The sequence below is a fragment of the Anomaloglossus baeobatrachus genome, chromosome 5 (assembly GCF_048569485.1).
Source record: "Anomaloglossus baeobatrachus isolate aAnoBae1 chromosome 5, aAnoBae1.hap1, whole genome shotgun sequence".
Classification (NCBI taxonomy): Eukaryota; Metazoa; Chordata; class Amphibia; order Anura; family Aromobatidae; genus Anomaloglossus; species Anomaloglossus baeobatrachus.
This window is the reverse complement of record NC_134357.1, coordinates 264,255,237-264,278,940: the sequence shown is the minus strand read 5'-3', so window position 1 is coordinate 264,278,940 and position 23,704 is coordinate 264,255,237. Positions and strand designations below refer to the sequence as shown.

Sequence of the window (23,704 nt, the reverse complement as noted above, 5' to 3'; positions counted from 1 at the left end):
ATATATATATAATATATATATATATATATATATATACACACATACACACACATACACCTATTACGTGGTGGCACTATGGAGCATGTGGCACTCTCACCATCTGGCAAGTCACTGCTTCTTGAACGTTTTTGTAAAAAAAAATGCATTTGGCTCATTTTTCTTCTAATTAAGAGGTTGTAGGAGCCCCTTGGCAGCTTTGGTCTGGGGGCCTCCTAGCAGGTAATATGTGGACTCTGCCTGTCACTTTGTAGCTCTGGCACAGAGGCGCCCACTGATCACACAGCCTTTCCCGCCATTTCTCGTGACGCGCTGCACACGGCCCTCATCACTCACAGACCTCCTCCTCCGCCCGTGGACAGACTCCAGTTGTAGGAGGGGATTTCAGTCAGCTGCTCCCGTCATACGACCTATAAAGCCTCAGTTCTCGGCTTCATCCTCCTTCAGCTCTACGAACTCTCTGTGACAGTCTCCTGGTCTCGCGTGGCACCTGAAGAGTAAAAGTAGGCGGCATTGTCTGTGCGGTGTGTCTGCTCTTATCACTGCCGGCAGCGTGTTACTGGAGATTAGGGGCGCTTATCAGTGCTTTATAGCGGTTTCTTCGATGGGCGTCCAGGCGCTGTGAGGGTGTAGTCTCCTGCCTGAGGGGTCTGCAGCCTGCTGTCCTGTGTGACTGACGTGTATAGATGGGGCTGTCTGCATGTGCTGCTGCCTAGCTGACCGTCATTGTGAGGCCAAAGGCTGGGACTAGGGCACTTCTTAGAAGGCCACGTTCACACCTGCATATGCAAAATCATCCTCTTTACTTTCAGAAAGTATTTCTTCATCCCTCAGCTTTTCCTTTTTCATATTTATGCAATCTGTATGACCTTCTTCTACATTTTGGTTAAGCAAAACCTTCTTCTTTTTTTTTTTTTTTTTCCTCTTGGGCTGTGTGGACACTGCATCTCCTAAGGCTATGTGCGCACATTGCGTAATTTCATGCGTTTATGCTGCATATTGGACTGAGAACAGAAGTGAGAGACCGCAGCGCCCTGACCCCTGATCATGGATACAAGCAGCTGCGGTCTCCTGAGGAGACTCTCAGATCAGGACTCGCTGCATCCAGGACACAGTGAGTGTATGTGCCTACATTGCGTTGTGTCTCTACAGAAATTTCTGCAGTGATTTGATCACACGTGCGCTACAAATTGCTGCAGAAACACTGCGCAATGAATGCATTGAGAAGCCGATTTCATGCTCTCTGGATGCAGCCCCCACCATAGAGCGGGACCTGCATCCAAAGCGCACGAAAGAAGTGACATGTTGCTTTTTAGAACGCAGCAATTTGGCAGCATGCAAATCGCTGCGTTCTAAAATGCAACGTGCGCATGATTATGCACAATCTTCATAGATTGTGCTGAGGATGCATGCAGATATACTGCAGTGCAATACGCAGCGTAACTGCATACAAATATGCAACATGTGCACATAGCCTAAGTCTTGACCATGGGCACATACCCTTAAGGATTTCCTAGTCCTGGCAAAGTGAATGTGATTCCTGAAGTCTCATGTGCACAGGTTTTTTTTTTTTTTTTCCAACCCCCCCCCCCCCCCATAAAATACTGTATGTGGATATTACTTTTTCTGTCAACACAAGATTTGTTCAGAATTCTGCTGCAAATCCCGAACATGTGCACATAGCCATAATGTGTCCGACTGACTGAACCATACGGTCACTGTATGGTGGTTTGTGGGTCACCCCCTCTCATTTTCCAGCCACCTCTGCAGACTAGTGGCATTGGCTGACTGCACAATGCTATTGTAACTGCTCTGAATCTGGCTAGGATGGCTGGAGTTCAGTTAGCTCCTGATCCCAGCTTGTGTCAATGCTGCATATGATGTTTGCATTGGAGAAGCAGGTTGGGCCAGCAGTGCCAAAATTACACTGGTCTGAACTGTCAATGGGGCAGGAGCAAACAACCTGCAGGAGGGAAAGGCTGGGGATGGGGGTGCTTCTGCTTAAAGGGAAGGTATCATAAAAAAAAAAAATCCATAACTGAAAAAATGTAAAGTAGCAGTGTTTTTAATATTTTGTTTAAATACTATTTGTTTTTAATCGAGCAAAATATGTATGTATGTATATGATATTTTCCACTGTTAAACACCAGGGGGAGCAGCTTCTGAATTCCTACAGAAATCCCACTGTAGAAAAGGCTCACATTACAGCCTGCAGTAAAGTAGGCGGAGTCTGCTCTCCTGTGTGTGATGGCACACCTCCCCCCCCTCCCCCCTCCTAATCTGAGTATTTACAACAGATAACAGAGAATGGCATGCAGGGACTCAGTGCAGAGCCATTTTGTTGGTGACCAGAAATGTCTAAAGTGTCACAAAGGACAGCAGGAGTATCACACAGGGTAGGATTAGATACACAGCTCAGCAGACAGTATCACACAGGAGAGGATTAGATACATTGAGCGGGGGGGTTTTGTAGACGGTAGCAGCAGCGGTACTCACATGCAGTGTCACACGCGCGGCGGGCAGAGCGGGGGCTGGGTAGATCAGAGGGACGGGGTGTCATCGAAGATGGTAACGGCGGGGGGGAGGGGCAGCAGGGGCTGGGTAGAGCAGAGGGAGTGGGTGTCATCGGAGATGGTAACGGCGGCAGTAGCGGGGGCTGGGGAGAGTGGAGGGAGGGGGTGTCATTGGAGACGGTAACGGGGGGAGGGGAGGCGGCCAGTACTCGCACATCCTGGCGGTTGACAGGGGTAAAGTGGAGCAAACAGCATACGCTGTGAGCTCCACAATAATGGCGCTGAGATCCTTTCTCTTCTGTGATCTGGAAAGGGGGCGCGTCCAGGTCACAGCAGACGCCTACTGTAACGTTACTGATGGGGGTCGGATCCCGACCACTGTTCTCTATGCACAGGGGCTGCCATAAAGGAGTAACTGTCGTTACACACACAGCAAATCCAGCATGGCCCCCAGTGCCTCCAGTAAAATTAGAATGAAATAAAAACTAAATAAGCAGCGATTTTCATTTTGTATTAAAAATACTTGATTTCATAATCACTTTTTTTAATACAAAAATAACCCCCCCCCCCCCCCCCGATACCTTACTTTTAAAGGGAATCTGTGAGCAGGTGTATGCTTTATCATCTGAGAGCAGTATGATGTAGGCAGAGACCGTGAATCCAACAATGTATTAATTACGGAGTTCAGCGGTTTTGGCAGTTTTTAGACTTGCAGGAGAGCTGCCCTGCCCACACCGGGCTCTGTATAGGCAGTGTACATTGACAATGTGGTGGACTGCTGTGCACCAGCCTAGCAATGACAATCGCCAGGTAAAGCCTTCAGTTTACATACACAGCCTGATAAGGCTAAGTTCACACATCCTGTGTTTTCAATCCGTCAGGTCCGTCAGCAACGGATCAGTCATTTTCAAGATGTCAACTGATGCAACTGATGTGTTTTTCACAGGATTCCTTTCACAGGAATCCTGTGAAAAAACGGATCAGTTGCGTCCGTTACATCCGCTGTGCGTCCGTTTTTTGACGGATCAGTCATGATCCGTCTGTGTTTGGGACAGCCCAGTGGGCGTGCCAAGCATGCTGGGCATGCTCAGTAGAGCATGACGGAATCCTGCGCTGGATTCCGTTGTAAGACGGATTACGACGGAATCCAGCACCATAGACATGCATTACAAGCTTGACGGATGGCGACTGATTCCTGCGCGGCGCGTTAATTTTGACGGCCCGAAAAACGTTACATTCTGCGTTGCTCCCCGCTCGGCGGTCAGTCAAAACGACGGACCGCGACGCAGCGGATGCAACGCAGGGTCATCAGTCGCAATCCGTCGCTAATAGAAGTCTATGGGGAAATACAGGATTCCTGCAAAATATTTTGCAGGTTACCGTAATTCCCCAAGGCGAACGGATTGTGACTGATGCAAAACACAGGATGTGTGAACTTAGCCTAAGAGAGGCTTGACTGGATTTTTTTTTTTTTTTTTTTTTTTAACCTTGTAGCATGCTGTCCTCATATTACATAGCAGAAACTGGCTGACAGATTCACTTTCAGCAATGGGCTATCACATTCCTGCAGTGGCCAGTTTAGGTGTGTTTTATTGTGTGGGTTTTTTTTTTGCTTTGTTAAGTCACTTATTATGCAGGTTAAATTTTATATTTTTATAGGCTTCACAAAAATATCTGTGCCCAAAACGGCATCCCTAGGATCACACACCTTAACCCCTTCACGACCAGGGATGTGTGTCCTTTCCCTTTAATGCGAGGGACCACAATGTGTGATCTAGCTGTGAGTCTCCTGACCCAAATTTAAGGCTTCATGTGTCTGAGGGTTTCTGTGGGGTCAAAAAGCTGTAGCACGTCCATGTATTTGGCTATGTGCGCACGTTGCATATTTGCATGCAGTGACGCTGCGATCTGCACCGCAGCGTAAATGCATGTGTTCTGTGTCCCAGCACAATCTATGAAGATTATGCAGGAGACGTGCGCACGTGGCGTATTAGAACGCAGCGCTTCGGCTGCTGCCCGAAGCGCGCGTTCTAAGAAGTGACATGTCACTTCTTTCCTGCGCTCTGCATGCAGTCGCCGCTCTGTCTATGGGAGGGGCTGCACTCAGAGCGCATGGAATCTGCTGCTATTTTTTTTTTCTCCATTACGGACTTTCTGCAGCGATGTGAAGCGCACGTGTGCTGTTCAAATCGCTGCAGAAATTTCTGCAGGGACAGAATGCTAACGTGCGCACATAGCCTTACTGTTCTTTACATGCTTATAGCTGTGAGCAGATATCCCTATTAGAGAAGTTAATACACTTGCTTAACCGGTTCAGTTGCATTGAGTAACCGTTGTAAAATATCAAGGTTTCATACTTTTGCGTAATCCCCAGCTGTACCAAGGAGATGCCCCTCTGTACTGGAGGGTCATGCCAAATTAAAGACTCTGGTCCAATTACAATTACTAGGCTCCTGAACACTTGAGTGTCAAATTATTGTATTTCTTTAGACTGTAGGATTCAGCTTTCTAGAACATGTACCCCCTGCCTTTAGATGCAGAAAATGTGAAAATGGGTAATAATTAAAATTGATCAATTGTTTTTGTTTCTGTGTAGCCTGTATATCATACACATAGCTTTACTGCACACATGGGTGTAATATTCTAGTGTAAAACGCTTTGGAAAGTTGTATATTTAGGAACAACTCAAGGCTATGCTAAAGTTTTGTGACTTGGCTCTTGTATACAGCATTCTAACATGCTGTATATAAGAGCCCAGGCTGCCATGTAGAACATAAAAAAACTTTATAATACTTACCTAGAAGGTCACTCCGGTGCACAACAGTTCGATGGGTAGCGCCGTTCTCCAGGACCGAGCATCCTTTTCGGCCATCTTGGTCTTCCCTTATTCTGAAGCCGCGGTGCATGACGCCTCTACGTAATACACACGCGCCTGCATGAGTCCTGCTCAGGGCAGATCAAGTTATTGTAGTGCGCATGACCTCAATGCTGGCTTGTGTGTAGACTTAGATGCGTCATGCACTGTGGCTTCAGAATGAGGAAGACAAAGATGGCCGAAAGGGGAGGCGCCAATCCCGGAGAACAGCGCCACCCATCCGACTGTTGTGCACCAGAGCGACCTCCTATGTGAGTATTATAAAGTGTTTTTTTATGTTCTACCCAGCATGCTTGGGCTCTTATATACAGCATGTTAGATGCTGTATATAGAGCCCAGTGGTGGGGCTGCAGCTTGAAGGCCGAAAAAAGTGGTGACAAGTTCCCTTTAAAGTGGGTGGAGTTCAGGTGTTGGTTACACCACATCTTAGGCTAAGTTCACATTTCCGTTGTTTTGTATCAGTCACATGCGTCGCTTGACGCTTGTGACTGATGCGCTTGTACAATGATGACAACAGATTCTTTGTCGGACTCCGTTGTGCGGGGGGCGGAGCGCGAGGGGGCGGAGTTCGGGGGGGTGTGGAGCTGAGCGTGGCACTGAAGACGTCAGTGCCGAAGGGACTGCAGGACAGGTGACTGAGTGTATACATGCTGAATGCGGGAGGGGGCGGAGCCGAGCGGGGGGCGGGGCCAGACGCTGAGGATGTCAGTGGCTGTGCGGCAGAGTGTGCGGCCTCCCTGCACACTTAACCAGACTAAATATCGGGTACAGCAAAGCACCTGATATTTACCTTGGTTACGGGCGTACACCGCTTAGCGCTGGCTCCTTGCACCGTAACCAGGGTAAATATCGGGGTAACCAACCAAAGCTGGTGACGTGTGCAGGGGAGCCAGAGAGCATGCGCAGGGAAATCCGACGGATTGCGCTGCTCAAAAAAACGTTACATGCTGCGCTCCCTCCCGGCGGTCAGTCGTTCCACGACTGATCAGTCGGGCGGAGGGTGCAACGCAGCACCATCAGTCACAATTCGCTGCTCATACAAGTCTAAATGTTTACTGATCAACAATCATTTAGTGCTGTTGGTCAGCCTATGCAAATCAGGGGTGGGAACTTTTTTATTTATTTATTTATTTTTTTTTTTCTTCTGCCGAGGGCCATTTGAAAATTTGTACCATCATTCAGGGGCCGCACAAAATTATAAATGTGAAAATTGCCCTACTATATTTAGTCAAACCATTAACTCACTGTGGCGGATGGAGCTTCTTGTTTTTGGTGCGGCTGTGATATTAGGCGATATTGATCTAGTTGGTTTTCACACTGCCTTACCAGGTTTGTCGAGTGGGACTGCTGAGGGCATATACATCACGGTAGACGCTGGGGGCATTGACATGACTGGGTAGGCTGGGGTTCATAGACCTCCAGTAGACATTGAGGGCATATACATAACTGGGGAGGGCTGAGAAGAATATAGATCACTTGGGGGCATAAACATCAGTGGAGACTACAGACATGGTAGGGGAGCACAAACTTCACCGGTGGTATATACAGCACTGGGGGGGCACACACAGGCCTGGTTTGGGGGGGCACAGATGCCTAGGGGAAGCCGCAGAGGAGCGCTCAGGGGACTGGGGACACAAACCTGAGGGACGCTAGGGCAGCAGCTCCTCTTCTGTGGGACAAGAGCACATGGCAGGTTTACCCTGCCCAGAAAGTATGTTCCTCTGGTGTATGGGCTGCTTCCAGGTTGATGGACGTGTATTGCTTGTGAGGTTTAAAGGGCCAGCAGCTAGCAAGACATGGCTGCTGCTTGAGCAGTGCGGTCCCTCAGAATATGCCTGGGGGCCGCAGGAAAGGTCATCGCGGGCCGGAGGTTCCCCATCCCTGATGTAAATGAAACTTAAGGCTGCAGCCACGCTGTCATTAATGCAAGTGAATCGCATGATACTCTGCTGGAGTGTAAGCTGAGTGTCATGCCACTGTGATGCATCCTGCAATGGTCAGCACAGCTGTGGAGAGGGGCGGGTGCTACAGAGAGACGGACTAATCTCCCTATCTCCACCATTATCAGCTGATGTGATTCTTGCACTGCACTAGCATTACACTGGTGTAATGTGGAGTGCAATGCAATGTTCCTCTTACACCCATAGACTTGTATGGGTGCAAGTGAAAATGAATCTGATTCCACCCGCAGCAGCTGCAGTTGTTGTTTTCTCCATCCAATTAGGGCTGAGAAAAAAAGGCTCATGGGAGCTGCCACATAGAGTAACATGGTGGTGGGTGGATATATATCTATATCAGGAACTTTGTAATGTGTATCTTAACAGATACATTGTCTCCTTTCTCCTCCTGTATTGAGTTTTTCCTCAATTCAGGTGTGAAGACCTATACTCCACTTACTTAGGAAGTGTAGAGGGGCGTAATTACCGCAGTCGCAGGGGTCGCCATCGCGACCAGGCCCGCAGAGCAGCAGCCAGCTCCTCTCTGAGAGGAGCTGTGCTGTTCTGTGGCAGGCCACTGAGTCAGGGGGCCCGGTGTCAGTGGTGGCATCGGACCCCCCCCCCCCTTCAAAACACACACACACACGCACGCACGCGCGCGCGCTCCGCTCCATTCTCCTCCTGTTCTCAACATCACAGTGCGACTGCAGCCTTGGCTCAGACTGCAGTGCAGGGCGGGAGGACACTGACCAGAGCCGCAGGGGAATGAGGTGAGGGGTGAGGACGTAGCAACAAGGAGAGGTTAGGGCTTATATATTTATTTTTTTAAAATCTGAGTGCACGGTAGCCAGCAGCCTATGGGGCCTGCCACTACATAATATGAAGGAAACCTTATACATGGAGGCCTATGGGGCGTGCATTCTCATAGAAGGGTTATGTGGGACCCTTTATACTATATGGAAGGCTGTGGGGGCCATTATTGTATTTGGAGAACTATATACTGGGGGGGGGGTAAGGAAAACTTTTTTTTTTTTTCTGTGCCGAGGGAAAAAGGCTCCTTCCCTCAGCATCCAGCTTTCCATGATCTGATATGGGAAAACTGAGTGCTGAGGGAAAGATGTATAGCAGAGCATGGGAAAGCTGGGTGCTGAGGGAAAGAGCCAAGTGTCAACCGTCACAATCCTGTACCTGAGTGTCGGTGGAGAGGGGGCGGTCCAAACTTTGCACCGGGGCCATCAAACTCTAGTTACGCCACTGGAAGTGACAGTTGATGATTTTCATATTCAATGACGGAAGAGCTAGAAGCAGATGCAGACCTTCTGCTGCAAGTGTCCTTGGTATGACGACCATTTAAAATTCTCCATAGAACTTTGAGCACCAACTGTCATCTCCTATATAAGTAAAATGTGTATTCAGTGAATACTGGCTTTCCTATTTGGGTATGTGCCCACTTAGCAGATTTGTGTACAGATTTTCTGCACACAACCACATATTTTGGCACGAAAAATGCTGCAGAAAAAAAACTGTGTGGACCTTGGCAAAACCAGGTAGTCAGACTGTACCCACCCAAAACCCCCCACCACCAAGGGTACAGGAATCGCCTCTTCTAGGGATTCAATACCACATCCCACACAGGAACACCAGCCACAAAGCCTAGCCACCCCCCCATGACAACAGGGACACACCAGTGGGTGGGACCAGGCGGATGGGAACGCCCACCTAGGGGTCTTGAGGTGTCACGGGCGGGAACACGTCAGTGTAGTTTGGAGTTTGAAGTGGAGAGTTGAGGAGTGAGGAGCTGAAGTGGCAGTGGTCAAAGGTTGGAGCCTTTGGACCACAGGAGAACTGACTAGGTGGCAGACGGCAGTGTAGGTCCACAGGCAACGGAGATCCCGGTCGCGGGAGACCTGAAGTGGGACCGTGGCAGGGTTGTAGTCCGCCAGGACTGACAGCGGGAATCAGGTTTGGAGGCCGTGCACAGGCGGGGTACCTGGACCCTAGGACGAGGAAGGTTGCAAGACCCTTGTTAATTCACCAGTCGGGAGCAAGATTCCAGGCCTTGTTCTCCAGAAGCCCAGAGAGTGAAACGGAAGCCAATGCATGGATAGGTTGTCTGCCAGATCCCACTGAAATCCCAAGGGTCAGATTTTGTGGGCACAGCTCCCTCTGTTATACAAAGCCACAGGGAGCAGATTTTTTTTTTTTTTTTTTTTCCCCGTTCCAAGCGGGTTAAATCAACACACAGCAAGACACAAGTGCAGGAGGAAGGGTCCCTACCTTGCTAACCCGTGTGCGGGACCATCACACCTCTCCAACGGCAACTGGCATCTGGCCTTGGTTTACAGTACAGACTGTGTGGATTATTCTCAATCCTGAGTACACCGGTGTCATCTGGTCCAACAAGCCGACGGCGCCCCAGCACTGCTCCCCACTTACAACTGGGCACCAGGACTACACCTCCCCTACCCGTGGAGGGGATACAATTTTGCTGCCCCACACAATCGGTCCCGGGCACTTGCACAAAAGGCAGCGGCGGTGCCACCATCTCATCACCGCAACCCACGGGTGTGTCAGACAAACTATTTGTGTGTGTGTGTGTGTGTGTGTGTGTGTGTGTGTGTGTGTGTGTGTGTCCGTCCTTGTTTCATCTGTTGCATTACTGTAAAAAGGACTCAGTATCGAAGTTACAATCTCTAAAGTGAGGCATTCTTTATTGGAGCACTTGGTAGTAATGTATTACATTTTCATCCAAACATTAACCAGTTATGAGTGACCTCTGGCACAACTCTTGATCCCACTTATTGGCAAGAACAATGTATAGTAAAAGGTTACTGCAGTAGTTATTCTAAAAGTAGAAAGTTGGCAGTATTCCACCACTTAGTCAGCTGCAAAACCTTAGCAGCTAGCCACCACTTGGACCTGCGGCACAAACCGGGAGAGGAGCAACCGCAAGACAAATGTTGTTGCAGCTCCTGCTTTTGCATGTGGGATCTACAAACCTCCATGCTTCTCTAGGTGTGGACAGACTGTTGGAAGATCACTGACCCTTAGTGAGGTTACTCTACCCTACAAATGTTAATCTGATGCTGTTAAAGAAATGTAGTTTTGTAAGGCCCATTACTTGCAGCAGTACCACACAAGGCCTGTAGACGTGAGTGGTTGACGCTGCTATAACCCTTGTAAACTTTCACTTCATAAGGCCGGTTTCACACATCCGGCTCTTCGCCGGTTTGCCGGATCCGGCGCTCTCCCGTACAAAGTACAGTGACAGCGCTGTAACTTCCGGGTCACATGCGCCGGTCACATGACAGCATGTGACCGGCGCTTGTTGCGCTGTCACTGTACTGTAGTCACTGTATGGGAGAGCTCTGGATCCGGCAAACCGGCGACAAGCCGGATGTGTGAAACCGGCCTAAGATGGTAATTCGATGTCCAGTTCTGCAGTACTAGATGCCTGAGATGTTCCTGAGGTGTCACTGCTAATGAGGTTTGAATCAGGAAAGGTGCTCATAATTGAGTGAATGCAACGCTGACCCAGTAACTCTTGTTCACTATTTTTGCTCCAAACTGGTAGAGGAAAGGTGGCCATAAGTGTCTATGAAATGGGGAATTGATGTTCTTTTGTTGGGTGAACCTTAATCTGACATTTTGTCATTTGACTTTTTTCTGTACATTTCTGATGGCATATCCATCCTCTACCTGGGGAATGGTGCATGATGGCAATTTGGTGTGAACAAGGCCTAGTCTCGTGACTACTTGTACACATCAAGTAAAACGGAGCGATTGGAATGCGATAAAAAAAAATCGCATTCCACTCGGACCAATTTTACTCCTAATCGGACCGAGAAAACAATCGCAGCATGCTGCGGTAGGAATAAAATTAGTTTTCACTCGCACCCATAAAAGTCTATGGGTGTGAACGAAACATTGCATTGCACTTTCATTACATGTTGCAATGCGAGTGCAGTGCAAGAATGGCACCAAATAACAAGGGAGGAGATGGGGAGATTTCTCCCTTCTCCTCCACCTGCGCCCCCCTCCTCCGCGGCTGTGATCCCAGGATCACAGAACAGTGGCATAACAATCGCATGACGCTCGGCTTACACTTGCAGCAGAGCAGGAGCAGAGTGTCATGTGATTAGACTTGCATTAATGCCATATGTCCCCAGCCTTAACTGTATATTCAACTCAAAGCAGGTTAAAGAAGGCATTTAATTAATTTTTCTTAACGGGTGTTTCCCATCAACAAAGTAAATTTTAAAGTTCACTTTACTCAATAGATCTTGGAATATTAATAAGCTCCTCAATTGGGAGGTGTTATACATTCCTGTACAGAGATAAGATATGTCTAAATGTGGCCCTGCTATGTAATGCAACCATACAGGGACATGGTCTGATCATACATGTTCTGGGCAGGGAAGAAGGTAAAAGTATAAAGACATTACAGCACAGAATCACAGCTGATTCTTTTGAGGTAAAGCGTTTGCCTACCTGTTTTTTATTTTTTACCTACAAGAAACTTGTAATGTCGGTATACCTTTTGGACAATGGATGCCGCCACTTTGGCTTTTTCATCTATTAAGGCACATGCCTCAGAGCTGCGTTTTGGATCTCTGATTTCTAGCCTGGTGCCCAGCCTCGGGAACGTTTATCACTTGCATATCCCCAGGGGACCCATGAGCTACAAGCAGCAGCATACATTGATGGATGTATGGGCATCAGACTAGTTCTCTCGTAATGACACTTTTTCGGGGGGGTGGGGGATTTCATTAATACCACTTATGTCCTTGGTGTGAGAACCTTGGGTGTAAAATGAATAAATCCAATATGTTCAGCTAAGTTTTACTATTTATTTATTTTTCTCTCTCCCTCTCTAGTGCCTGAATACTCCATCATTTACTTCGATGTAAGAGGTAAGTATAGCGTTTTCCTTAAGGAGGGTTTGGGAAATAAATTTAACAGGTGTTATCTACTACCTGGGCAACCCCCTTTAAATATAGTGCCACTGTAAAATGACGTCCTGTACTGGCACTGTTCCAGCAATGCTGTTGCTGGCATGACATTGGCTGCCAGGCTTCTACCTTTGGACAAACTGAAGTAGTAAGAAGGCAATTGTTGCAGTTGGCTGCAGGGCTTATGTGGCATTACAATATCATTCCAGCCCCTGAGCAGACCTTGCTGGCATGGTGCGCTGGTCTGACTAGTATGCTCCAGTAAGTAAGGCTTCCAAACAGAGTTAATGGGGGTTTTCCCATGAACAATGGACATTTCAATCAATGGGTCTTAAAATAAAAAAGATCCAGCCTTTTATTACAAAAAAATTTTTCCTGCTCTGAGAAAATCTTATAAATGTGCCCCCTGCTGTAGGTCTCAAGAATATGGTCTGAGCATACCACATCTCCTGGGGCATGGAGGAAGCAAGAGTATATACAGACATTACAGCTTGGGATCACCGCATCCCTTCCCCAATGTACAAATTGTCATTTGGTCTTAACAGGTCGTTGTGAAGCCATGCGGATGCTCATGGCTGACCAAGGAATAAAGTGGAAGGAGGAAGTTGTAACATTTGACACTTGGATGAAGGGAGAGCTGAAGTGCAAGGCGGTGAGATGAAATTCCTTTAAATCTGATCTGTCACCAGGTCTTACAAAACTCACAAGCATTATTGAGTATCTGTTAGACATAATGAGGCTGGTGTATGTACTTTTTAAAATGTAAATCAGAATTATGATTCTCAATGAGCTCTAGGTCACTTTAAGATCAGGGTTGAATTTTCTAAATTGTTAGCGAACCAGTCTTACATGTACATTCAAAGTAAATACACTAGCTGTATCAGGGGTTTCATAATGGTATGCGATTTTTATATTGTAAATTCTGGTGACATCTATAGGTCATTTGATACAATGTCATCATGAATATGTAGACATGGCGGTAAGGCCTAAAACACACGGCCTGAAAATCGGTGCAAGTGGAGTACGGTAAAAGAATTCCATTCCACTCGGACCAATATTAGCCTGTGTGTCAGCACACATGAGCGATTTATTTTCTCAGCCCTAATCGGACCGAGAAAACGCAGCATGCTGCGACTAATGCGATTGTGTGTGTGTGTGTGTGTGTGTGTGTATGTATATATTTTTTTTTTTTTTTTTTTCTCATTAGCTTTTAGTGCACAGGGCCCACACTGTACACTAGGTCTTCTCCTCCCTGTCTGTGATTCCCCAGCCCTTCCGCCTGCCTCTGGCCTGTGAATGACCTTCCTGTGTGAAATCTCACCAGTGACCTGTCATTCAGACTGAAGACCAGCTGAGGGGCTGGAGAATTGGACAGGGAGAAGACAGTGTGGCCCTTGTGCACTAAAATCTAATTTAACAACTTCAAATGGTGGTTTAAAAAAAAAAAACCCCAGCAAAGTGAATTTCTTCAGACAGGATCAATTTAATCTCCACTGGCTTTGTTTTGTATATGAAAATCTTGCTGGTTAGTTCCCTTTAATGCCTTAACATGCTGAAGTTCCAAAGGCAAAAGACCATTTTTGACTTTACACAGACCAAAATGGTGCAGGCACACAGTTTATAGGTGAATTTGGGAGAAGCAAGTCAGCAATTACCATGAGAAAAGTCACCATGTGCATAATCTTTAGGAGTGCAGATCAAAATGGTCTCTTTACATGTCATTTTACTATTTCTATTCAATAGTGAATTTTTGCTCTGCATGCTCAATGTTGCTATTAAAACAGAGCCATCAGTTTTTATCCTCAATATATTTCAGTCATCATATTAGAACAGTGTACTTACAATTGCTCATTTTTGCCTTTCTAGCCAATTAATTCCACATTTTCCAGTAGGTCTGACAAGTGACTAAGGGCTGCTTCTCACTTGCGAGTTTCTCGCAGTAGAGCAATGCGAGAAAATCTCGCATTGGAATCGGACACATGTTAGTGAATGATTCGGCTCTCATCTGCGATTTTTTTTTTTTTTTTTTTTTTTTTTTTTTTTTTTTTTTTTTTTTTTTTTTTTTTTTTTTTTTTTGTCCTCAGTCCAAATCGGACTGAGAGAAAAATCGCAGCATGCTGCTTTTTTGTGAGTTTCTACTGCGAGTCTCTCCAATGCAAGTCTATGGGAGCGTGTAAAAAATCGGATGTCACGGGACGGCACTCACACCATCCTAGTGACATGCGATTTTCTAAATACATTTCTCGCATGTTTCCTAAAACACTGGAAACGAGCGATGTCTCACAATGTCTGTTAATCACTATTCTGTCAGTCGGTCTCTCCCTCTCGGTCTCTATTCTCTCTCTGTCGGTCCGTCACTATCTCTGTCCCTCTCTCGCAGTCTGTCGGTCATTTTCCCCTCTCTCATACTCACCGATCCCCGGCGTGGCGCTGCACGGCTTTCTCACTGCTGCGGCGGCTTTCACTATTGTGAAAAAGCCGGCCGCTCATTAAACAATCTCGTATTCCCTGCTTTCCCTGCCCACAGGCGCCTATGATTGGTTGCAGTGAGACACGCCCCCACACTGAGTGACAGGTGTCTCACTGCACCCAATCATAGCAGCCGGTGGGCGGGTCTATACTGTGCAGTGAAATAAATAATTAAATAATTAAAAACCAGCGTGCAGTCCCCCCCCCCCCCACACAAATTTTAATACCAGCCAGATAAAGCCATACGGCTGAAGGCTGGTATTCTCAGGATGGGGAGCTCCACGTTATGGGGAGCCCCCCCGCCTAACAATATCAGTCAGCCGCCGCCCAGAATTGCCGCATACATTAGATGCGACAGTTCTGGGACTGTACCTGGCTCTTCCCGATTTGCCCTGGTGCGTTGGCAAATCGGGGTAATAAGGAGTTAATGGCAGCCCATAGCTGCCACTAAATCCTAGATTAATCATGTCAGGCGTCTCCCCGAGATACCTTCCATGAGTAATCTGTAAGTTACAGTAAATACACACACCTGAAAAAATCATTTATTAGAAATAAAAAACAAATTCCCTCCTTACCAATTTAATAAGCCCCAAAAAGCCCTCCATGTCCGGCGTAATCCACGGACCTCCAGCGTCGTTTCCAGCTTTGCTGCATGGAGGTGACCGGAGCTGCAGCAGACACCGCCGCTCCTGTCACCTCCACGCAGCAACTGAGGTGAGTAGCGCGATCTGCTGAGGTGTCACTGAGGTTAATCGCGGCCACTGCTGGATCCAGTGGCGGCCACCGGGTAACCTCAGTGGCAGCTCAGCTGATCGCGCTACTCACCTCATTTGCTGCGTGGAGGTGACAGCAGCGGCGGTGTCTGCTGCAGCTCCGGTCACCTCCATGCAGCAAAGCTGTAAACGACGCTGGAGGTCCGTGGATTACGCTGGACGTGGAGGGCTTTTTGGGGCTTATTAAATTGGTAATGTGTGTGTGGTAACTTACAGATTTAATCATGGAGGGTGTCTCATAGACGCCTAACATGATTAATCTTGGATTTAGTGGCAGCTATGGGCTGCCATTAACTCCTTTATTACCCCGATTTTTGCCAACGCACCAGGGTAAATCGATAATGTATGCGGCAATTCTGGGCAGCTGCTGACTGATATCGTTAGGCTGGGGGGCTCCCCATAACGTGGAGCTCCCTATCCTGAGAATACCAGCCTTCAGCCGTATGGCTTTATCTGGCTGGTATTAAAATTGGGGGGACCGCACGCCATTTTTTTTAATTATTTATTTCACTGCACAGTATAGACCCGGCTGCTGTGATTGGGTGCAGTGAGACACCTGTCACTGGGGCGTCTCACTGTAACCAATCATAGGCGCCTGTGGGCGGGGAAAGCAGGGAATACGAGATTGTTTAATGAGCGGCCGGCTTTTTCAAAATAGTAAAAGCCGCCGGAGCAGTGTGAACTCCGTGCAGCGCCGCGCCGGGGATCGGTGAGTATATGAGAGGGCTGCTAACTTTAGTCACTCAGGAGTTTAGCTGTCACCGGTGAGTCCTTCACAGGTGACCGCTAATCAGGACGCGGCACAGAGAGCCGCGGCATGACAATGAAGTCGGGTGAAGTTCACCCGAGCTTATTCTGATTGTGCGGCTGTGTCTGTGTCTGTCATCTGCCATTCAGCTCTGCTACATGGCTGTCTGTGTCTGCTGTCAGCGGCCATGTAGCAGAGCTGAATGGCAGATGACATAGTAAAAAATATGCATTACACACGCTAGTAAAATCATTAATTTATTCAGAAAAAGCATCGCACTTGCGTTGCACTTGGACCTAACGTGAACTAACATCAGCCGAGTTTTTTTTTTTTGTTTTTTTTTTTCAGCCCAGTCGGACCGATTTTACTCACATAGATGTGTTTCCAGCCTTACACTTTCACCCACAGCTGTTTTTGTGTTTTTTATTTTTTTTTTTTTTTTGTTTCCCCCCCCCCCCCATAACTTTTTTTTTTTTTTTCTCTGTTCTATTTAGGCAAAGGGCAATCAAAAGTACAGTGCCATACAATGACTTCAATATATTGGGCTATAGTCACATGACCATTCTGTTTTTGCGGTCCGTTTTTTTTTCACGGATGCATCCGTGTGACATCCGTTCTGTATACGGTCCGTGTCATCTGTGTGCCTTCCGTTTCTTTTGCGGATCGCAAAAAATGGAAGCAGCAAGAAAGATAAATGAATGAGTAGATATAGAGATGAATAGATAGAGGAATGACTGAATGAACAGAGATAGATGAGACAAATATAATGTCCTACACACACACCCCCCCCCCCCCCTGCATATTTTAAGCTGGCACCCTTTAGTGACTTTCATGTGGCGCTAAAGGGTGCTTAGCTTTGTATTTAGCCAAAAAATAAATAAAAAAAAAAAGTGGGGTGCCACCTCTTTTGTAGCCAGCTAGGGTAAAGCAGACGGCTGCAGCCTGCAGACCACAGCTGGCAGCTTCACCTTGGCTGGTAATCCAAAACAGAGGGCACCCAATGCTGTTTTTAAAAAAAATAATTTAAAACAAACACAGGGTCCCCCCTCCAGATTGGATCACCAGCCAAGGTAAAGTAGAAAACAGTGGACCTCCCTAGTCTGAGAATACCAGACCACAGCTATTGGACGATCCCTAGCCTAAAAATAGCAGGCTACAGCCACCCCAGAAGTGGCGCATCCATTAAATGTGCCAATCCTGGTGCTTTGCCCCAACTAATCTTGTTGCCCTGGTGCGGTAGTAAACTGGGTAATATATGGGGTTGATGCCAGATGTGTAATGTCACCTGGCATCAAGCCCTGGGGTTAGAGATGTCACGCGTCTATCAGATACCCGACATTACTAACCCAGTCAGTAATAAATAATTTTTTTTTTTTTTTAAAAAACACTCCCCAAAACATTCCCTCTTTCACCAAGTTATTGAAAAGAACAATCAAATCCGGGTCTGGCGTAATCCAATAAGGGGGCCCCACGACGATCCATAGTCACTGTCCCAGTCAAGTGAAGAACAGAATGTTCCCCATTGGCTGGGAGAGTAGTGCAGTGACCTGAGTTAATATCAATAGGTCAGCCCAGGTCACTGCAGGGGATGACTAGCGCTGCCATCAGGAGGTTAGATGAGATCATTACCTGCTGTGACTAACGCCAGCGCTGTCACTGACTTTGTCCGCCGCGTTCACAGCGATGAATCGCGGGAGCCCATGACGTGACTGTCTCGGGCCGCCCGCGAGACTTGATGTGAGAACGCAGCGGGCATAGAAGGCAGTGACGGCGCTGACGTTAGGAGTGCAGGAGATCGTCACAGCAGGTAATGATATCATCTAACCTCCTGACAGCAGCACTTGTCATCCCAGCGGCTGCCCGCACTGCAGTGTGAAGCTGCTGATACTGCAGTGCGGGCTGATACTGCAGTGCGGGCAGACACTGACACACTGCAGTGCGGGGCTGGCAGGGAGCGGGACAGACTTGCACGGGCACCCGACGGAGGTCACACGGAAGTGCTTCCGTGCGGCTTCCAGGGATTTTGTGGGCCCATTGACTTATGACTTGTATGGAGTCACGGTCCATTATTACGGAACAGAATAGGACATGTTCCATAATAACGGAATGGACATACGGCACCAGTGGGTTTTTTTTTTTTTTTGATCGGATGCACACGAAGTTTTTCAATGTGCCATCCGATCCTACACAAGATATTGAAAAGATGGTCCTTTCCGTAGGTCCGCAAAAAAAACCAGGAACTGACCAGGACAGACGGAACGGTCATGTGAATGAGCCCTTAGAAGGATACATTTGAGTGCTTCTTTAACTGCATAAATCGGAGCTAGAAATCTACTGTATGATCCTATAGTTACTGCTTTTTTCTTTGTAGGTCTTTGGCCAGCTTCCAGGATTTAAAGATGGAGATCTCACCCTATATCAGTCAAATGCCATTTTGCGCTATCTTGCCAGGAATCATGGTACTTTTTTAAATTTGCATTTCCCCCTTTATTCTATGACCTGGTGACAAATTGAGTTCCATAATCTCTTCTGTATGTGTTTTTTTTTTTTTTTTTTTTTTTTTTTGTACTATGAACGGGCTGTAGAACTCTATGGAAAAAATCCTCGCGAGGCAACACTCATAGACATGGTAAATGATGGGGTAGAAGATCTTCGCCTTAAATATCTGCGACTGATCTATCAGAACTACGTGAGTAGCAGCCAGAAATCTAATCTATTTAATATCTTGTTTTTCATTAGACTTGCATGTGATTTCATTTTGTTTCTAGGAAAATGGAAAAGATGATTACATTAAGGCTCTACCTACTGAACTTGGTCACTTTGAACGTCTTCTTGCATCCAATAATGAGGGGAAGAGTTTCATTACAGCAGGGGAGGTGAGACTTGATTTATTCATGTTACTAGGATGAAACTTTCTAGCTCCCATAAGAGCAGAACACAAGTAATACAGTGCTGCTGAAATGTTAGGCAGCATTTATTATGGGCCAGATTAAGTGTGTGTGTGTGTGGTCTCTCACATATGAAAAAGTGAGGCGCACCCCCCCCCCCCCTTCCCACCGACCAATCTGTCAACAATTGGCACAGAATAGAATCTGCCCAGTGGTGGCGCTAGTCTAGTCTCTGGCTATGGTCCCTGAATGCATCTTTAAACTAGTTTTTCCAAAACTTCAGTGTTTGTCAGAAATATACCTAAAAACATAGGTGTCAAATGGCTTTGTGACTTTCTAATTAATGCACTAGAATTGATAGAGGTTGGCGGAGCAAAGATCTTGAGTTATTGGACTGCAAAAAGCCCAATTACTGTTTTGTTTTGTTTTTTTTTTTTTCTGCACAGTGGCCCTTTTCTGTCTGTCCGCGTGGTTTGGCTACAAATTTGAAAATATCACAATTTTCAAGCTTTGAATATTTTTTATGCCTTTAACCATTTTGTGGTTTACCTTTCTTTAACATTTCCCACATGTACACTTTTACCCCAAGACTCATCTTGAATGGAGATGAGCAAACACAAGGTGTGTGTTCATACCAAACACAGAATACAAAAGAGTTTGGAGTTGTTTGTTCACATATGAACACCACTTGCACGTGGATTGCTGTGCTTAGGTACACTCAGTACGTAGGCCTGCATGAGCCACTTGCAGTGTTTGAATGGCATTGAGTGAGGATAAAGGTACCGTCACACTAAGCAACTTACCAGCGATCCCAACAACGATAGGAATCGCTGGTAAGTTGCTAGGAGGTTGCTGGTGAGGTGGCACACTGCAAAGCTCCAGCGATCCCACCAGCAACCTGACCTGGCAGGGATCGCTGGAGCATGGCTACACGAGTTGCTGGTGAGCTCACCAGTGACAAGCCCCCAGCGCTGCGTGGAAGATGCTGCGCTTGGTAACTAAGGTAAATATCGGGTAACCAACCCGATATTTACCTTGGTTACCACCGCACGTGCAGAGAGCAGGGAGCAGCGCACACTGAGCGCTGGCTCCCTGCTCTCCTAGTTACAGCACACATCGGGTTAATTACCCGATGTGTGCTGCAGCTAAATGTGCACAGAGCAGGGAGCAGCGCACACTGCTTAGCGCTGGCTCCTTGCTCTCCTAGTTACAGCACACATCGGGTTAATTAACCCGATGTGTGCTGCAGCTACATGTGCACAGAGCAGGAGCCGGCAGCACAGGCAGTGAGAGCGGCGGAGGCTGGTATCAAAGGTAAATATCGGGTAACCAAGGACAGGGCTTCTTGGTTACCCGATGTTTACTGTGGTTACCAGCCTCCGCAGAAGCCGGCTCCTGCTGCCTGCACATTTAGTTGTTGCTGTCTCGCTGTCACACACAGCGATCTGTGCTTCACAGCGGGGGGAGCAACAACTCAAAAATGGCCCAGGACATTCAGCAACAACCAACGACCTCACAGCAGGGGCCAGGTTGTTGCTGGATGTCACACACAGCATCGCTAGCAACGTCACAAAAGTTGTTCGTTAGCAGCGATGTTGCTAGCGATGTTGCTTAGTGTGACGGGGCCTTAAGTCTGATCGGATGTAGTGTGAACATAAAACTTTTTTTTTTTGTCAGACTTGCTTGCACACTCTCACAACCTGTGATTTGCTGTGATCGCTATTTCACTCTAGATGCCATGATACTGAGCCAGTGACAGCTCATCTGAGCTCCTCTGGTGATTGTGTGGGCAAAGTGCTAATATTTCAATCACATGCTGTGATTAGTCAAGCAAATTGACTGATCATAACAGTGGGGACTGGCTGAAATGGGTCGCCGTAGTGGTCACTGACCACTGCCGGCAAGGAGCTGTCACTGTTTTTACACAGCATTAGTTTAAATCCATGACTGACATGTCAGTTCCTGCATCATGACGTGCTATACCCACCATTGGTTAAGGGATTAATGAATTTTATATACACGCCAAAATAATGGCGTTTACTATTACAAATCATGCTGTCAAAAAACCCTCCAATTATTTTAATATGAAAAACCTAATGTCTTGCGTCTAAGAATGTCAGTGAAAATTTTAAATGTTAGAATGAAGCTTTTTACCTTCACAACCTTGTTTTAGGGCTTTTAATGTTTCTGCAATGAAGGATGGACCTGACCTTGTAAATATTTATCAAAAACCAGTTAGGCCTACTGACCTGCATTTAGTAATTTTTAGCAGGATGCAGAAAATCGCAGATTCTGATTACACATTGTCTATTTCCATGTTGGAAAGGGGTATGTAGCATAGCAATGATCTAAGTCATGGACTGCTAATAGGTAATCTTCTGTTTTTGTTTCACCCCCCCTCCCCCTAAAGATTTCCTTTGCTGATTATAACTTCGTGGATCTTCTGAACAACCATCTTGTTTTGGCTCCAGACTGCCTGTCGGCCTTTCCACTCCTCTCTGCCTATGTGAAGCGCATCAGTAGCCGTCCCAAACTTGAAGCTTATCTCTCCAGTGATGCCCACAAGAACAGAAAAATCAATGGCAATGGCAAGCAGTAAGTGCTGAAAGAAAAATAGCCAGCCATGGGCCCAGAAGCTAGATGTGATTCTGATGACTGTCCCTTTTCATTCTGTTAACACATTTTGTAGGTTATAACTAAACATAAGTAGTGTGAAGTGGTTACTGCTGAATCCTGGAATATTAAAAGTTAAAAAAATAAAAAAAATTGATCCAAGCACTCTCAATTGTAAATTGATTTTGTGTGTTTTACAATTTTCTAACTAGATCAGTGTTTACCAGCTTTGGCAGGTGTCACCACTGGCCCTCAGCCCCCAACACCCCCCCCCCCCCTTCCCGCCGCACACATGCCCTCAGATTCAGCCATTTGTTTTAACCCTGGCCTATGGAGAAGAGTACAACAGTTAAGCACACAATTTTTTTTTTTTTTTTTTTTTTTTTTCCCCAAAACCTAGATTTGACAGGACCACCCACAAGTATTCCCACTATCCAAGCCTTTGCCTCAGTCCAACGAAACCACCACCCTGAAGTGAATTGCATGTTTAGATAAAGCCTTCTGATATTAATTGCCATTAACCTATTTGACATAAATTCCGCTTGGTCTGAGTGTATAATGAATGTAAGACCTTTTAGAAATCAGATATGCCAGGACCTTAGTTAAGATTTTTACCTCTATAGGTAGTAACAAGATTTGGTCATAAGACTCCGGGTGAGCTGGGTTTTTGTCCTGTTTAGGGATCACAACTATGACAGCCTCATTCATAGAGGGGGCAGCCTTCCTTCAAGTGCTGCGTTGAACTCTTAATTTGTGCATCAAAATATCACTATACTGTTTAAACACCTCACTCGGCAGACCATCTATCCCTGGGAACTTGTTAAACATGGAGGATAGAGCTTGTTCAAACTCTTCCAATCTAATGGGGGCATCAAGCAAATCAGTCTGCCATAGTCATACTCTGTATAATCTTAATGGGGTCAGAAAGGATTGAAGCTCATCTCTCAAAGGAGAAACTTTAAGGCCCCCGTCACACACAACGAGACAGCTAACGAGATCGTTGCTGCATCATCGTTTCTGTGACGCAGTAACTATCTCGCCAGTGATCTCGTTGTGTGACCCCCCCCCCCCCCCTACCAGCAATCAGGCCCCTGTTGTGAGATCGCTAGTTGTTGCCGAATGGTCCAGACCATTCCACTGCGGTCGGGTTCTGGTTCTGGGTCCGGCGGTAACAGGAAGTCTCCTCTGAGCATGTGCAGTGGGCGGCAAGATGGCGCTGCCCACCGCCTCTCTCTGCCGCCTCCAGGACATAAGGAAGAAGGAGGCTATCCACGGTGCTCATAATCCGGATTTACTATGGAGGAGCTTCAGGAAGAATCCCAGGAGCGTGAGCTAACTGAGAATCGTGGGAGCGGCGGTAGTCTCTCCAGTGGGGGACGTCCCGACGAGGTCTTCCGCTTCCCGCAGGAGTCCCAAGAGACCCACTCGTCCGCCTGACCCGGTACCGTATGGCCAGCGGTGGGTGTGTGTCTTTTGGGGTTATCTATTCCCATTAATAGGGATTCCCTTCTTCCCTCATTCTTAGGACAAACCTAGGAAGAGGTCTGAAAAGACTAAACACAAGGAAAGTGCTTTTATGTAAATCCCTGCTAGCCTCTGACAGTCAGAAAAAGTTGTGTAACTTCTGTATCCAGAAGACTATTGCAGAGGAAGCACCAGACATTGCAACTAGTCTCAGGGGTTGTCATTAGAGCAGAGGCCCAGGGAGTCCCTGAAGGGGTTTTCTCTACCTACCATTCCTAGCAAAACCCGAGTGCAGGATCGGGAGTCTGGAGAGGCTTCAGACTCAGTGTCCGGGTCCTCCTCATCCCCTCCGGTTTCATCCATGTTTTTCCTGCTGCTGAAGTTAATCACCTGGTAAAGGCTGTCAGTTACGATGGGTCTGTAGAGACAAAGGATCCAGAATCTGAGGATCTGATGTTCAGAGGACTGGAACATA

General features: G+C 46.9%; 1 protein-coding gene across 1 annotated transcript; it reads left to right on the top strand.

Moving 5' to 3' along the window:
- Nucleotides 1–386: 386 nt before the first annotated feature.
- On the top strand, nucleotides 387–21,930 carry LOC142309949 (glutathione S-transferase P 1-like). Its single transcript, XM_075347421.1, has 7 exons — nucleotides 387–500; nucleotides 12,200–12,235; nucleotides 12,820–12,926; nucleotides 18,636–18,723; nucleotides 18,850–18,953; nucleotides 19,033–19,140; nucleotides 21,563–21,930. Coding segments are annotated over exons 1-7 (633 nt in total). The 5' UTR covers nucleotides 387–499; the 3' UTR covers nucleotides 21,752–21,930.
- Nucleotides 21,931–23,704: the final 1,774 nt, after the last annotated feature.